The sequence below is a fragment of the Cydia pomonella genome, chromosome 27, assembly GCF_033807575.1.
Source record: "Cydia pomonella isolate Wapato2018A chromosome 27, ilCydPomo1, whole genome shotgun sequence".
Classification (NCBI taxonomy): domain Eukaryota; kingdom Metazoa; phylum Arthropoda; class Insecta; order Lepidoptera; family Tortricidae; genus Cydia; species Cydia pomonella.
Genome location: NC_084729.1, coordinates 8724907 through 8743386, shown reverse-complemented (window position 1 = coordinate 8743386; position 18480 = coordinate 8724907). Strand labels below are relative to the sequence as shown.

At 37.9% G+C, this 18480-nt stretch overlaps 1 protein-coding gene across 5 annotated transcripts; it reads left to right on the top strand.

Annotated features, from left to right (window-relative positions):
• The first annotated feature begins 178 nt into the window (after window positions 1–178).
• Window positions 179–17935, top strand: LOC133532392 (zinc finger protein OZF-like). 5 transcript variants are annotated; one of them, XR_009801690.1, is made up of 12 exons: window positions 179–529; window positions 1884–2012; window positions 2949–3738; window positions 4458–4592; window positions 5603–5730; window positions 7028–7102; window positions 9114–9243; window positions 11089–11277; window positions 12062–12217; window positions 14812–14916; window positions 16412–16849; window positions 17744–17935. XR_009801690.1 is itself a non-coding variant. In XM_061871007.1 (12 exons), exons 3-12 carry the CDS (start codon window positions 3679–3681, stop codon window positions 17924–17926), a joined length of 1260 nt encoding a protein of 419 aa, XP_061726991.1. In that variant the 5' UTR covers window positions 179–529; window positions 1884–2012; window positions 2949–3678; the 3' UTR covers window positions 17927–17935. The 5 variants fall into 5 exon arrangements, 3 of the variants coding, with proteins under 3 accessions (XP_061726991.1, XP_061726993.1, XP_061726992.1); XM_061871007.1 differs by having other exon boundaries at window positions 16412–16510; XR_009801691.1 differs by lacking the exon at window positions 17744–17935 and having other exon boundaries at window positions 12062–12770; window positions 16412–16446.
• The last annotated feature ends 545 nt before the right edge of the window (window positions 17936–18480 follow it).

The following is an 18480-nucleotide window of genomic DNA, read 5'->3' as shown; positions in this document are numbered from 1 at the left end:
GTGCATTGCGTACGTTATGTTTCTCACGGGCGCATGTGTATAGCACATCTAGTTGATCCTACCATCTATGTCTAGGTTCGTGCAATCCATACCTAATGCAAACGTATAATAACGCGCGTTGTAAAAGCGCTCGTGTGTATGAGGCCTTAATAGTTTGACAGAATGACAGATTTCAGTTTGTCACGTCACGGACCTAGTGTAATAACTCCATGGTTCACGTTTGGTTTTGCGTTTCGCATTAATGCGTAAAATTTTGTCGAATTTGGTGCACTATTTATAAATTTAATAGAGTAAATGGTGTCGTACATTAAAAACAGCAAGCAAACCCTATATACTCGGATCTCTTCAAACTACAATGTATAAGCTTAATGGACCGAATGACCTCTTTATAGTATTGGACAAGACACATAATACGTGCTCAGCTCAGTACTTGTTGTGCTGCCGAGCATGTCTGTCCACCGACGGCAGATTGTACAATATCCATGAGTATAAACTAGCTAACGCTTTCTCTGCCATTGCTGGGGCTCCTGTAAGTGTTAAAAAAAAAACTACTAGCCAAGAATAACACTTGTATAGTCTAATAAATTTAACCGTTACGAAATTACAATTTAAAGTCTATCGCCACTATCAGACGAGGCCAGGATGATGAGCAATATATACTTAAAAATAATGTAGTAGTTTAGATAATACTACACTACTACATTATTACTATAGAAATCATTTCAGGGGTGACAATTATTCTTCATAAATAAGATGAAAATAGGCTGTCTATAAGCCCCTTTTATCCTGAGTAAGAGGAGTATAACCTCAGCTTCTCCAGATATGTCATAATTTGGAAATCATCCAAACAAATTTAATTTGTTAATCAAAAGAAATTTGCATCTAATTGTTTTGACACTGTTTAAAAACATGCCAATAAATAAATAAATATTATAGGGCATTATTACACACATTGACTAAACCCCACAGTAAGCAACGATATATTTACTTATGCAAACACTTAGAAAACATCCATGACTCAGAAACAAATATCTATGCTCATCGCACGAAATAAATGTCCTTACCAGGATTTGAACCCAAGACCATTGGCTTCATAGGCAGGGTCACCCATTAGACCAGAATGGTTGTCAAAGTAGTAAAAAAAAAAATCCGGCACATGAATACAACTGGATCCCAAACTAGGCTATTCCTCTGACTTGGCCGGTAGTCCACATGCTCCGTGTAAAGTCCAGCTATTGCTTTACAAGAGCTGATAAAATCACCGTACATTGTTTTGTACTAACTGTACAGTTTTAGTCGTATTTAACCTTTTCAACGCTTTTCCACACATGTCAAGAAATGCCATGGACGCCAAAAAGTTAACTGGTGAAGAGCGAATATGAAGCTTAACTGACAGTAGGAAAGTCGCTTTGACAACGTCCGCCATAGCCTTTTTAATGGTCATTGGCGTCGCGCGCACGACAGACGATGACCGTTTTAGTGGTCTTTGGCATTGAAAAGGTTAAAGCTCCTAAGACCTTTATACTGGTGAAATAGTCTCACTGGACTGAAGCCATAATTTAAAAAAAAAGAAGAGTGAATAAATAAATAAATAAATATAAATATTATAGGACATTATTACACAAATAAAATACAAATAAAAAAACTTATTAACGAAAAAAAATGTACCAATTCATATTAATCCTTAAATTTTCCAAGAGCAAGTACTTATTATGTATAAAAACATAGAAAAAGTAAAAAAAAAACACTAAAAATATTTTTTTTGGCGGAAGTGGCTTAAATTTGTATAAGATTTTTTCCTTCTTATGACCTCAGGAATACGTGGTAATTTTTTTTCCTTTTCCACGGGGGCACCTTGTATATGATATTATTTCTTTGAATAGGTGATGAAGGACAAGCTTCCTCAATATCTGTGCTCACACTGCCGCACTCTGCTTATGAAATGTGTCTTGTTCAGGAAGATGTGTGTCCGAACACAACAACAGCTCATGCCAGAGTTGCTGAGGGGACAGGTAACTTAGAAAAATAATTTACCACTACTTACTATACGGTGTTTTTTTTTTAAAGTCCTTTAGTTTTAAGGATGCATTAATTAAGTAACTTTCTCAAAGAAGCAGATATTCCAGTATTGTAATAAAGCGATAAGAAACGGTGTTGTATACACCATGTTTTTTTTTTCTTAAATTAAGTAACTTTCTCGAAGACACTGGTATTCTAATTAACTCCATTTATGAGATAATGATTTATTTTCATCTGATAAGGGCCCTATGAGCGTGTACACTTGCCTTAGGGCCTGTTTACATATTGATTAGTGTTTAGTATGAGTTCATGATTTTGCTACTAAACGTAAGTACTATCTCGAACAATCAATATTTGAAATGTCGTTGATATGTCGTAGTCATAGTTTCCTATTGTTTGGTAGAGTTAAATATAATGTCTGGGTTACAATAACGCAATTCGTTACTTTTTACGAAAAAAAAAGAATTAAAAGAACAAAAAATTTACAAAAAAAAAAGTACTTTGCCATTCAGGTTGCTTAAATTAACTACATTTAAGCAAACTGAATGGCAAAGTATTTTTTTTTTTGTAATTTTTTTATACCCCAAAGTTAACAGAGTAAAAAAAAAACTTAGTTCAGGTTTAGATTTATTTGTTACACTACACATGATTATTAATCACAAAAACGAGACTTTTTTGCGTATAATTCGGTTTTAAAATTACCTCCGACACTTGAGGATAGCATTGCCTTGGCTCTGTGGTGTTAGAGAAGATTGGCCAAAGTTGATATCAATATTTTTAATGGCTCAGGTCTTATGAACCACAGGAACTTAGTTTATCAACTTGAACATTTTGCACACTAGGGATCTCATCAGTCGACCAACACACAACACACTACTATTATGTGTTTCCATTGGTTTGTAATTGTAATTATTTTCGTCATTTTTCAGTTAAACACAGATTATATTCGAAGTATAAATCAGACTTCTCAATTCATCAATTTAACCATAACTGAAGTTGAAACAATCAACTACATCCCTGAAAAAGACACTGAACCAGAAAATGATATAAAAATAATGGAAACCCTAACACAAGGCGCAAACTTAGATATACTACCGGCAGAACACATAAAAAATGAACCAAACATAGATATAGTTGACATAAATAAAATTTTAAACAAAACTGATGAAATGATAGAATTTGATGTTGGAATATATGAAGAAAGTAATCATAATGGAATAGATGTCATACCGTTAAAAGATGAAAATGGATTAAAAAGTACAAATAAAAATATAGAAATAAAAAACGATGGAATTGGCACCAAATGTAAGATAGAAATAGAGAGTGAAAATGGTGATATTAGTAGAATAAAATCAGATATGGATGGAGTTATTGTGAATGAGTATAAAGATATAGTTGATGTCAGTCTAAAAAATGAAACATACATAGAAATTGGAGACCATATTGAGAATATAAATGATGTCAGTAGTATAAAGAATGTTAAAAATTCAGTGAAAAAGCGAAAAGGAAACGGTAGTAAACAAAACGCTAAGAATTCAGTAAAAAAAGCGTAAAATAATTAAAAAAGAGGAGGATAAAACTATATGTAATCTTGGTGAAAAAAATACGGGTCCCAAACCGACTCGCACAAGGAAAAGAATAAAAAATGAAAAGGAAGAAATGAGAAAAAATAAGATTTTCGAAAGTGATTATTCAGTGCAAATTGTTATTTTGAGCAAGGTAAGAATTAGGCACCATTATTAACTGAATTATAAGTCTATCTATCTGTGCATTGCAGCCTTTTAGTTTGCCGGTTTCTGGACATATGCTTCCTTCAAATCTGGCCAAGTGTCCCTTGCCACTTGGAACCAGTTGTGTCCCACGTGACGGCTCAAGTCATTCAGCCATCTTTGTGGTGGACGACCCCTAACTCTCTGATCCTCCCTGGGCCTCCACTTTCCTGGTCCATCGTTCGGCCCCAATCGCGTGACATGCCTCGTTTGCTGAACAGAAAAATGCGACTAAACAAATTTTTATCAGACAGATCGAGGGGCATTAGGCTACGAGTGTATCAACTTGATATACATAAAATTGCATCAGTATATTTTCAATAAGGGTTTTTTTTTTCCATAAAGTGTTAAGTCATAATGTATTGTTTGTCCTCATTTTCGTTAGCCATAATTTGGGTTTTTCTCAGAAACGCGTAACTTTTCAGGATTGCCATAAAACAAACCTAAACTAACCTATGTATAGGATAACCTAAGGAAATTCCAGATAAGTTAACGGTTTCAGAGTTATGACTAATGGTAATGATAATATAACTATATAACTATCATTATGATTATGACTTTCAATAATTATATCAAACAAAGGGGTCCGTTTCAATAATGTTAATATCCAGAAAAGGCGATTTACGCGGTCGTCCACTTTCTTAATAATTATGTGAGTGTTGTGCGTAGGAAGAGCAGTTGGCAGAGTTCGCAGCGCGCCGGGAGAGCAGGAACTACCTGGAGTCGCAGTTCAAGTGCGAGGAGTGTTATAAAGGGTTCGGGATGAAGCCAGCTTATGAGAACCACCTGCAGCGGCATAGTGCTGTGAGTCTTCTCATCTTACAGGTTTTGGGGAGAAGTCCCCTAATTATTTTTGAGCCTATACTCTGTATCTTTAGGTATTTAAATAAAATAAAACAAAATCCACCCTCAAATGAGTCCTTAAGCCAGTTGAGGGTAGATGAATACATTACATGATCAAATAATGTAGGTTAAAGTCAGGTCGTTCAATGACAGTTCTAGGCGGTTTTGTATTTGGTCGGTTAACCAATAATTGTTATAACTACCCGAAAATGTACTAATTTTTTGTTTACTTATATTTAAATACCTAAAGATACAGAGTAAAGTATTACTTTTTTCTACTCGTCGACTGTAATGGTTGAATTAAGATTTCGTATACCAAATTATAATTGCGTATTTTTCATGTATTGGCTCCCAACTCAATTATAATAACTCATAACTGATAACTCATAACATCTTTATTGCTCATATATTACAATGAATACAGTCCCTGTAAGGGCACAGCAATTTATTCTTATACTATAAGTACTTATACTTAAAACTAATCTTATTAGTTACATTGCACAGCTATGTAGGTAAAAATAAACCTTAAAATAAAAACTAGCATTCTATTTTGTCGGAAAGGTATCTTCAAAAAACTCCTGCAAAGAATAATAACTTTTATCTAATAAATAATTATTTAAGGCGGTTTCAAATGATTTAGGTTTGCTATTGATTTTATTGCTTGTGGAATTTTGTTATATATTTTAGTGCACATCATGTGAGGTCCTGAATGATATAATGTTAGGTTGGATGTGGGTAGCGCGAGGTTGTTATTGTTTCGGAGGTTTAGCGGTTTTGTGTGTCGTTCTTTGGATTGTAAGAAGATGGCTATGGGCTTTTACAAATTTACATATTTCTAATATATATAAGCACGTTAGTGTTAAGATGCCTAGCTCCTTGAAATATTCATTTAGATACGCTGTAGTCAACCACAAAAAAAAATGTATTAGTGATTTTAATAGTAATTATATACCCATTTTTATACATTTTAGAGCATTGGGCCGTACGCGTGCGAGATCTGCCAGGTTCGCTTCGCGAGGCCCAACAGGCGGAATCAGCACCAGGGTTTGCATCGGATGAAGATGCTCTGCACGCTGTGCGACTTCGTCTCTAGAAGCAAGTCAGTATCTTTTTCGAAGCTTATAGAGTTAGACCAAGCCAAAGAGTATTTGTAATAGAGGTGGATTGTCAAAGAAAAGTTTGTAGCTACAGTAAATTTACTGCCATCTTTCGACACATGATTAAAACTTTTAGAACTCCATTTGTATCATATCAAAAAGTGGCGTGTGGCGCCATCTTACCGTGCATAACCCAAATGTTGTGGCTCTATCGCTCGAAACGATGCCGCCATACCTTTGGCCTTTGACAATGACATCTATTTCAAAGAGAATTTGAAATAGAGGTGGATTGTCAAAGAAAACTTTGTAGCTACAGTAAATTTACTGCCATTTTTCGACACATGATTCAAACTTTTAGAACGTCATTTGACTTTGATACTTATTGTCTGAGATTTTCCATAAATTGAAATATGGGGTTGTTTTTTTTTTAGTGATAAAAGTTATATATATACGCGCCTGCGGTGGCAGCATGGTTCCATTTTTATCACTTGTCACTATGCCCGTCACTTTCGCGCTTATATACTTGTTAGAACGTGACAGGCATGGTGACAAATGATAAAGAGCCGACCATCTTAGCCCTACAGGACCTGGACTCAACCAAAAAGGATTTGAAATAGAATAGAGGTGGATTGTCAAAGAAAACTTTGTAGCCACACTTTGTACATTCAAATTGGTTATTAAATCTTACAAATTCGGAACACAGATAATTTTCTGATGACCCGTCTGGCCTAGTGCCTAGTGACCCTGCTTATGAAGCCGATGGTTTCGCGTTTGAATCCCGGTAAGGGCATTTATTTGTGACGAACACAGATATTTGTTCCTGAGTCATGGATGTCTTCTATGTATATGAGTGTATTTATCTATACTATACGAATATATATCGTCGGCTAGTATAATTTCTAGTTTGGTAAAGTTCGTCTAAGCTTGGCGCACGTGAATCGTACGACGTTTTACAGTACAAATGGCAGTTTTAACTTTCGACGTATGCACAAAAAGTGCTTACCTATTCCCGCACTAGTGCGGGAAACAAGCACCATATATTTGACGACCGGTCTGGCCTAGTGGGTAGTGACCCTGCCTACGAAGCTGATGGTCCCGGGTTCAAATCCTGAATGGAACTATCATTGCCATGTTGGCTGCCGTGAGCAGGAAAAATTAAAAAGTAAAGCCGGCTCCCGCTATTTTCACTTAAAATTTAAATGCATCTAATAATTAATCTTAAAATGCAACTGTGTGTGTTTTTGTATAAAATATACACACTATATGTACTGTAAACGTAATTTGCATGGATATGTGCAGGTCCCAGGCGATGCTGCACCACGGCCTGCACGCGGGCCGCACCTACGAGTGCCAGCACTGTGGCAAGAGCTTCAAGTGAGTTTTTTTTTTTCTGTTAGCCAACTTTAGTGTCCTCCCAAGGCCTCCCGTTTTCTCCACTCGACCCTATCAATGCCAACATTTACCCACCATTTTGGATAGAATGCGTCCAAGTCGTCCCGCCATCTCCTTTTCGATCTGCCTGCACCGTCTATGGTTCTGTGGGTCCCACTCAGTGACCATTTTGGCCCACCTTTGCGGCAGACATGTCCAGCCCAGTCTTACTTGAGCTTAGTAGCCTTTGGCGCCCACATCTACAACTCGAGTTCTGGAGCGTAGTTCCGTGTTTCTGATACGATCAGTTCTAGGAACACCTACCTACGCTCCATCGCTCGCTGGCAAACCTAGAGTTTCGATTTTAGAGTCTCAGAGCTTATTTATTATATGATAAAGATAATAGTAGTTTATGTGACTGCTACATAATAAAAGGCATTAAAATACGCGAGTGTGGGTTTAAGAAACGAACGAAGTGAGTTTCTTAAAAGGATCACACGAGCGTTTTAATGCCTAATTATGTACAGTTACACTATTTTATCTACACACATATTATAAACTTTCTATGATGATTCACTGACCCAAATTACAGCCAATGTTGTAACAAAACAGTTTGTCGTAATGTTGGCCATTATTTACGGATTTTGAAGGCATCATAGAGGGTTTATGATATATGTGTAGATAAAGATAGTTTATTTTTCAAGTAGACATATTACAATGCGATTATGAACGTCAAATAAAGCTACACCGGCTCTAACCCTACACCTCTGACCCGAGAAGATTTAAATATTATTATAGATTTATGAGTTATTAGGATCGCAAGTCTATATTACAAGCCTTTAGGTCGTCCGAAAGCCCGCGCGTGTACACGGGGCGGGCGAGCGGGTTAACGTAAAATTGTATGAGCCCTGCTAACTGTCGCGGACGTGTGCGGTGGATTTTACTTATTTATCCGTTAATTACTATCACACGAATGTCTAGGTTTTTAGACCCCTCCTTCCCTCCTTGTCACACTTGGTCACATTCCGCAAATCCCTAAGGTCTGACATCACATGTTTCGAATTAGGTATTATTATTATTCCATCAAATTATTTTTGATGAAAGAAGTATTAGTAATCGAAACACAAAAACCGGGCAAGTGCGAGTCGGACTCGCTCATGAAGGGTTCCGTACCATCATATATAAAAACGGCAAAAAAAAATCTTAGTAATAGGGTCCCGTTTGACCCTTGGTACGGAACCCTAAAAACGATTAGGAAAGAAAATTAAACGAATATAAACGATTATCGTTCCAAAATATCGTTATTTAACTTTACAACGAATTAAAAAAATCGGTTACTGATGATGTTCAAAGTGACGTCACAAGGTTTGCGACTCCCCCTCCTCTTGTCACAACATGTCACATTTTCTTGACCCCCTCCCTCCCCCTTAACGTGTGATGTAATTAATAGATGTGCATCAGCTCCAGCTAACGAACGCTATTAGCGTTGTTGTTGCACGGGCATTACATTTATCTCAATCAAACAATTGAAAACTGTGACATGTCAATGTCATTTCGAACATCGATCGTCCGAGATAGTACTTACGTTTAGTAGCAAATGTATTAACCCGTACTAAACACTAATCAATATGTGAACGGGTTCTAAGGTAAATGTACACACTCGTAAGGGCTTTATAAGATAAAAATAAAATATTGATTATCTCCGAAATGGAGTTAATTAGAATACTTACTTAAGTATTCTAATTAACATAAGTCTTTGAGAAAGTTACTTAATTTAAGCTCAGGAATGCACCCTTGAAATTAACGCAAATAAAAAAAAAAACACGGTGTATTATGGTACCATCGAGCTGATCTGAGGATAGATATAGGCGGCCATATGAACTCTGAGATAAAACAACGCAACCTTGTGTTTGGGTTTGTTAAATTTGTCTCGATGAGTTTGTTGAAAGAAAAAAATCAGCGATGAAAGCTTGTATGAAAATGTAATTTTTGAACAAAAACTTTTTTTTGTTAGAAAGAGTACGTCCTTCCTGTCTCACATGCGTTGCATGCACCCCAATGCGAACGTGGCCTGCGACGAGTGCGGCGAGGTGTTCGTCGGTCAAAAAGGGCTCCGGTTGCACAAAGGGAAAACCCATACCAAGGTAAAGTCCAAACCCCTTATAAATTAACTCCAATCAATTAATCAATGTATTTTATTGTGTATTATTATTTCTCTCAGGCCGTGGGGGCCTTATACATCTCCAAACTTAATGTATTAACCGTGGAGACTATACGTCTCTGTCATACTGTACATTTATATATTATTATACATTTATATATTTATTTATATATTATTGTGTGTATATTTGACTTGGTACATACTAGTTATGTATTCTGTAGCATTAGTTTATGAGACTTTTAGTTTAACAGTCCAGACGCGGTTTATTTAAATAAATAGTATAAATTTTATTTTGACACTTGGAGAGACTTTACACCTCCAAATTTTATTAGTATTAGTACTCTGACATTGGGGACCTTTTACATCTCCAGATTTAATGTGTTTTTAACCATAGAGACTATACATCTCTATTGTATTGTAGTAATTATTTATTTTAAGATTATTATAATGTAATGTTTACCCAGGTATTGGCTGATGTATTTATAAATGTTGTTATGTATTTTTCATGTCACTATATGATGTTACTATAAATGTTGTATTGACTTGTAAAAGAGCCCTTGAGGCCTACTTGCAGAATAAATTTTTGAATTTTGAATTTTTGACAATCAATATTTTATTTGTCATAATACGGTTTACAAGGGATCTTAATCTTAAATATTGTGCATGCGTATCCAAGCCCAAGCCAAGCCAAGTTGTGTCCAAGCCTCAATTTTTAATTAAGCCTCAAAAGAATTTTAGTATTTTATGGTTTTATTTTTTTATCATAGTTTTTTTTGTGTAATTTGACATTTAGAGACAGTATACATCTCTAATAAAGTATTTATTATTTCATAGATTCGATATTTGTAACTGTTTTTTTTTTTTATTTATTGTTTGTAAAAATGGACATGTAAAAGTGCCCCTGTGGCCTATTTGCTGAATAAATGTTTGATATTTGATATATTTGATATTTGAATTAACTAATAATCTTTTTTCTACTCGTCCACTGTAACGGTTGAAATTTGTATACCAAACTTTAATTGCGTACTTTTCATGTATCTCATTCAACTATAATATTCATTTCGATACGCTGTGGTCAACTGTAAAAAAATTGACCAATCACGTGCCGCCGCGCTCCTATAGAAAAGACTAAACGGGCGCGGGGCGGGACTAAATAGTCGCGCGTTTATGTCTTTTGTTCTACATTTTTGTCTACTGAGATGCCATTTTTCATTAATCATTTGACTGAAACTTGAGTTTAAAATAAGTGTTCATTATTTTTTTCCTGCTCTCAAACATATACTCAAACCAGCCATTAACTAGCAAAGTGCTTGAGCATCACATTCTATAGGGAGCGTGCATGAACTGTAGGAGGCAGCACAGGAGCCGTCAGATTTTGGCGCGAGGCGTAAATGTGATGTTTATTGTTCCGATGTAGCCCACAAGATGGCAGAACCTACTATGCACAAGAAAACGCGTGACGTGTAAATGTGCATGTTTATGGTTCCGATTCAGGCCACAAGATGGCAGACCCTCCAACACGCACGGTCCCTATAGGAGTTAGAAGATTTAGTAATTTTTTAGTACTTTGGAGGAAGATTTCTCCCTTCGATGGACGGCTGTGTATCAGATGTGTCTGCGGTATTGCGAGGTGATGGACGAAAGTCGATTGTGATCTGTTTTTCCTAGTATGTAATCCTATTATATAATCTGAATTGTACAGTGCTTTGGTCTCGACTGTAATGCTGTATATTATTACGTTTCAAAAAAAACAAAAAATAGGTTGAGTTTGGGCAGCTAAAAAAAAATACGCGTCTGTTATTTGCGTTTGTCACTTTTTTTTTTTCAGAGAATCAAGTGCGAAGTATGCTCAGCGATGTTTGTGAGCTTAGCCGCTCTGGACAGACATACGGACACGGCCGGCGAGCATGAAGGCCTGCGGCCGTGCGAGCAGTGCGGCGAGAACTGTGCGAGCGAGGAGGCGCTACACAAGCATGTGGGGGACGCACATCCGACCGTGTCAACTCGATGTGATGAGGTCAGTGCGAGATAGAACGAGTAGGTAGGAGTTTTGTATAACTTCTACTCACTCTAATTTCTTTTCACCACACCAGCTGGTAAAGGTTCTCTTGATTGTTCAAAAACTTATGAGAATTTGCATTTTATCCACATGTGTAGTAAAGTAATCAAATGCAAATCTTGAGTTGATTTTTTATGTTGGCTAGTAAAATTGACTTTTAAATAATGATTTTGAATGATAAATATTTAATAATAATATTTTACAGAAAAATAAAATAGTATGGCCCCCTCTAACTTTTGAACCACGGATCCAAAAAACATGATAAAAAAATCGTGGAACAAAAGCTTTACAAACACTTTCAATATATAGCGAACATGATCCGTCAAGCCGTTTTTTCAGTTATTACAAGAAATCTTCTCTTCTTAGTGAAAAGCGGCACAAAGCGCTGCAAAGATAGTACCCTTCTGCTTAGATGTACATGATAATAACAGCCCCGTTTGGCCTGTTCTGACAGAATGGTAACTACGAAACCCTACACTGAGCATGGCCCGACATGCTCTTGGCCGATTTTTTACTTTGTATATGGCAATTATTTCGTTGAAGTTTTGTTTGTTAAATTTCTACTCGCTCTAATTTCTTTGTATTACACTTTCTAGGAACAAAAAGTAGAAATTTTTTAATGTTTTTGACAAATATTTTATTTATTATACATATAGGTTTGTTCCCATACTTTTGGGGTGTATATTAAATAATAATCCATATGCGGCCCAGGTGAATTCTAACCTTAATTATTTGTAAACAGTGCTCGATATCTTTCCCGACCGCCGAAGCGTACACGACCCACGTGTCGCGTTCGCATCTCCAACAGAAGAAGAAGATCGAGACGCGACCACGCCTTCAGCGGGAGCCCTTCGTGAAGAACGAGGTTATGTGCGAACTGTGCGGAGACAAAGTGCCGGTAATAATATGTCCCATTTCTAATAAATTATACAACCCACAACCCACGTGTTGCGCAAGCATCTCTAGCAGACGATACCGCAAGCGGGGGCCCTTCGTGAAGAACGAGGTTATGTGTGAGCAGTGCGGAGACAAAGTGCCATTAATCAATTAGTAAAATTTCTAATAAATTATACAACCTACAACCCACGTGTTGCGCAAGCATCTCTAGCAGACGATTCCGCAAGCGGGGGCCCTTCGTAAAGAACGAGGTTATGTGTGAGCAGTGCGGAGACAAAGCGCCGGTAATCAATTAGTCCTATTTCCAATAAATTATACAACTCATGTGTCGCGCAAGCGTTTCTAACAGACGATACCGCAAGCGGGGGCCCTTCGTGAAGAACGAGGCTATGTGTGAGCAGTGCGGAGACAAAGCGCCGGTAATCAATTAGTCCCATTTCTAATAAATTATACAACTCACGTGTCGCGCAAGCGTTTCTAACAGACGATACCGCAAGCGGGGGCCCTTCGTGAAGAACGAGGTTATGTGTGAGCAGTGCGGAGACAAAGTGCCGGTAATCAATTAGCTCTATTTCTAAAAAGTTATACAACTCACGTGTCGAGCAAGCATTTCTAACAGACGATACCGCAAGCGGGGGCCCTTCGTAAAGAACGAGGTTATGTGTGAGCAGTGCGGAGACAAAATGCCGGTAATCAATTAGTAAAATTTCTAATAAGTTATACAACCTACAACCCACGTGTTGCGCAAGTATCTCTAGCAGACGATACCGCAAGCGGGGGCCCTTCTTGAAGAAAGAGGCTATGTGTGAGCAGTGCGGAGACAAAGCGCCGGTAATCAATTAGTCCTATTTCCAATAAATTATACAACTCACGTGTCGCGCAAGCGTTTCTAACAGACGATACCGCAAGCGGGGGCCCTTCGTGAAGGAAGAGGCTATGTGTGAGCAGTGCGGAGACAAAGCGCCGGTAATCAATTAGTCCCATTTCTAATAAATTATACAACTCACGTGTCGCGCAAGCGTTTCTAACAGACGATACCGCAAGCGGGGGCCCTTCGTGAAGAAAGAGGCTATGTGTGAGCAGTGCGGAGACAAAATGCCGGTAATCAATTAGTCAAATGTCTAATAAGATATACAACCCACAGCTCACGTGTCGCTCAAGCATGTCTAGCAGGCGATACCGAGGGGGGCCACAAACAGGCAGATAACTAAATTTAGATCTTTTCCGGTAGGCCCTTTGTAAAAAAACCGCCTTGATGCATCAATGTCATATTTTTTATCTGTGAATACTTGTCAAAAAATAGTTTCAGGCATAGGTAGTATGTATAAGTTACCCTATGGTTTACGATGGGTGCTAGTAGCTTTGGCGGCAGAACATTGCAGTAATACCCTCTATTTATTCTTATTATTTATTTTATGAATACTTGGTACGAGCACATCAATGTCCTGCACTTTATTTACTTATAGTACATTGACAAGTTTAGACATGAACAAACAAAAGTTAGAACAAAATATTTACAGTAAAAATCGTGCAGCACCTTTAATTTAGTTATTTTATAAAATGTTTTTGGAGTCTATTTTTATTCTTTATTGTATTGCAGTCATGCTCATTATACATTAGGTGTTACAATTTGAAGATGGTAGGTACATGACACCCTGTAAGGGCACTCAATATTTCTTAAGTCTAGGTATTTAATACTTACGGCAACGAGATCTATATTTATAACGTTATATTTTATCAACGTTTATGCAATATAAGATATAAAATGTCAATTTCGTTTATGAAATTAATAAAATAATGATGGTAAATATTAAATGTCATGGTTATTTTATTAATATATTAAAATAATAAGCAACATGGTTAATATTAATTAACTATAGCGTTAAAAGAGTTCACTGTGTTTTACATGACATATTACTTCTTCCTCGCGTTATCGCATTTTTGCCCCGGCTCATGGGAGCCTGGGGTTCGCTTGACAAGTAATCCCAAGAATTGACGTAAGCACTAGTTTTTTACGAAAGCGACTACCATCTGACTTTCCAACCTAGAGGGCAAACTAGGCCTTATTGGGATTAGTCCGGTTGCCTCACGATGTTTTCTTTCACCGAAAAGCAACTGGTAAATATCAAAGGATACTTCGTACATAAAAACTAATTTTTTATTATTATTATTCATTACAATATACATTGTGTCGAATATGTACAGTACACCTTACTCACTATAATAAAGACATAGTCTTAAGATTTTAAAATTACCATTCCATTGCAAGTCCAATACAATACACAAGTCAAACACAAAATATACACACAATTAATAAGTAAAAATTAAACATGTCAAAACAAGGAATATAGTCAGCCATCCAATATAAAATCTGCTATGGAGTAATGACATTTCTGCAAGAGATACTGTTTGAGTCTCGTACTGAAGATTTTACTATTTGTAATAGACTTGTATTCAGTAGGCAGATTGGTACGAGCCGGGGCTTGAACCCACGATCTCCGGATTGCCACTAGCGCTTCCACATGAAATATTACTGTCATAGTTATTAATAAAATAATAATAATACAAATACCTATTAATGCAATTTTGTGGCAGTTCCCATCGATGCTGAAACAACATAATCAGCTCAAACATCAGGCGCCAAAACCATTTGCCTGCAATGACTGCTCGAAGGACTTCCTCTCAAAAGAAAGTTTAATTGTAAGTACCATAATTTATTAATTCATTCATCTTCCTCGCGTTCTCTCGGCATTTTGCCACGGCTCATGGGAGCCTAGGGTCCGCTTGGAAACTAATCCCAGGAACTGGCGTAGGCACTAAAGCGACTGCCATCTGACCTCTCCAACCCAGAAAGTAAACTAGGCCTTATTTGGATTAGTCCGGTTTCCTCACGATGTTTTCCTTCACCGAAAAGCGACTGGTAAATATCAAATGATATTTCGTACATAAGTTCCGAAAAACTCATTGGTACGAGCCGGATTGCAAGTCGCACGGTCTTTTGAAGACCGGTCTGGCCTAGTGGGTAGTGACCCTGTCTATGAAGCCGATGGTTCCGGGTTCAAATCCTAGTAAGGGCAGTTATTTGTGTGTTCATCACAGATATTTGTTCCTGGGTTTTTTTTTATGTATTTAACGATTACATTTAAGACAAAGTACACACACTTATACGTTTAGGAATGTCAATTGGGTACTTGACACATGTTGAATATTATAACAAAATTTAGTTAAATGGATAGAAAATGAGCCATCCATTATAAAAAAGTGGGATTTAAAAAATGATATTGAGATTATAAAAACATACAAGACTCCGAAGTCTCAAAAAAATTTTTTTTTGTCTTTCAAAAATAGAAAAGAAAATGGTACCATTCGATTCCTTACATTTTATTGTAAAATAAATTGTATGACAACTATACACATAAACGCAATATTTCAGGGTCAAAATGGCAATTTCCTTGATCTTCCATACATTTAGGACAGACTTATATAATGTGACGTCACATCACCTTATCATTTTGTTAGAGGCGTTTCAATCGTCGAGTGCGAGCGTCAGACTTTAACTCTCATCTTTCCCATATAGACATTTGATCCTCAGGAAAATCAAGATCGTTTGACATTATTTACAAAAAACAGAATTACAGATTTCATAAATTGCAATGTTATATAATACAATAATTAATAATTACCTTATAAAAACATATCTCCATCAAAACAATAACCTCATCAATATTATTAAAATCGAATAAAATATAGCACAATACAAATAAACTATAAACTAAAATAGATGTTATATACGAAGAAAAAAGAAAAAAAAGTTGGCTAAAAAAAAAAAGAAAAAAAAGGCTGATCTGGGTAGCAGAGCGATTTAGGCATCTGCCGCGAATGTAGAGGACGCTGATTCGATTTTAGCCCTGCACGCTGTTTCTTTTGTATATGAGATCTATTTCAGTTTGTACCTGTAGTATCTTCAATAAAACACTTGATACACTTCTTGTTGTATTTATTTTAGTTGTAAGTGGCTTCTTAATATTAATTATAATTAAATTGATATACAGCATATCCGTCCATATATGCAAGGGGTGAGTCCGAGAGAGCTGTCAAAGTGACAGTCATAGATAACATATTTTAAGGAGTGCGTTCACAAACGTCACTCCGCTACAGTACCTTCCTTATTGCTCAATGTTCTATGTATGCGCAGATTCATATCCGCTCGCACACGGGCGAGAAACCTTACAAGTGTAAGGAGTGTCCCATGGCCTTCACCATGAAGGGTAACCTCAAACGACACCATAAAACAGTGAGTACCATGATCATCATAATCTTCCCCTACAGCATGTTTCCCCCAGGATCAAGTATTGCCAGTCTCCCCTCACACCTCTCACACGGGCGAGAAACCTTACCAGTGTAAACACTGCCCACGCGCATCTAGCATGAAGGCTAACCTCGACCGACACCATAAAACAGTGAGTACCATCATCAACAATAATCCTCCCCTAGCATGTCTCCTCCAGGATCAAGTCTCCCATAGGATCTAGTATCCCCAGTGTCCCCTCACACGGGCGAGAGCCCGTACCAGTGTAAGCACTGCCCACACGCCTTTAGCATGAAGGGTAACCTCGACCGACACCATAAAACAGTGAGTACCATCATCACTATTAATCCTCCCCTATCAAGTCTCCCATAGGATCTAGTATTCCCAGTCTCCCCTCATGCGGCTCACACGGGCGAGAAACCTTACCAGTGTAAGCACTGCCCACGCGTGTTTAGTATGAAGGGTAACCTCGACCGTCACCATAACACTGTTAGTACTTTAGTACTCACCACCTATCGCACCTGACAATACGCTGGTGTACTTGGGTGTGTCAACGTTTTAGTGTCACACGACCCCGAAACCTGGCCCCGCTCGAACGGAATCACCAGGCTAGGGGTCGCGGAAGAGCTGGCCTGCACCAGCAGCACACACGTCCACATATTGACGTGGAATGACCTCCTCACATCGATGGGGAGCGACTCGATACAGCCGTCGCAGCCTAACGGCGGACACAGCCACTCATAGCTCCCGTGAGGGAGATCTCGAACAACATCCAGTCCAGGTTTAGTGTCACTCGGTTTTTCAGCTCGTGCGTAATGACTAATTGGACTCGGGTACGTCCTTAAACTACGTCCAAAAGAGAGGAATGGGCATTGTGAATGTCATCTCGCTTTGTGTGGTAGGGCACAGCCAGTGGATGTCATTCCAGATCTAGAGCAGAGCCCAACTGGGGAAGTACCTCCACCTTACAGAAAACAGAAGCCCAATAACACTAGACCCTACTCATAGTGTTGTGTTCCTGCCGGTGAGTAAGGTTGCCAGAGCTCAACGAGGGGGGGTTTAGGGTCGGCAACGCGCATGTATCTCCTCTGGAGTTGCAGGCGTACATAGGCTACGGAGACTGTTTACCATCAGGCGGGCCGTATGCTTGTTTGTCACCGACGTAGTATAAAAAAAAAAACTTAGCACACTTGCATCATAATGTACTGTTATGTACAGGTACACCTGGGCGTCCGCGGCTGCTTCTCGTGCAGCATCTGCGGGAGCACGGTCACGACCAAGTCATCGCTGCGCCTGCACATTCAGTCGAAACACGGCGGGCGGAGCTGGCCTCGGAGCCGCAAGCGGCAACAGAAACAGAAAATAAACGAGAAACTAACCATAAATAAAGATATAATATAAATAAGTAAACTTTTTTTTTCTAGACACCCTAAAAGCAAAGATAATGTGAAATGAAGGTCAAGGACCAGAGGTATGACGGCATCGTGTCCAACGATGGTGCCACAACATTTAGCCGTTGCCCGGTTAGATGGCGCCAAGTTTTGATGTTTAACAAATTTAACACGTATTAGTGAAAGAATAAGGATCAAAGAGCCATATTTCGACACATGATTATAACTTTTAGAACGGCATTTGTTCTAAAAGTTTTAGTCATGTGTCGAAAGATGGCAGTAAATTTACTGTGGCTACAAAGTTTTCTTTGACAATACACCTCTATTTCAAATTATTTTTGCCGTCGTCGCTTCTAGTGCTAACGGTTGTACACATTTACGGTCGGTAGAGCAAAACGAGCAAATTTTTTTGTTTCTGTTCCCAAGCAAAGTACGTATTCGTACACAAATATAATTAGTTACAGATTTGCCGGATATTAAACAGGAAACCAGCTAATCGGGAACTAATAAAAAATAGAAGAAGCTCTATGAAGGCCTTCCCAACCAAAAACTTTTGTCTTCTTC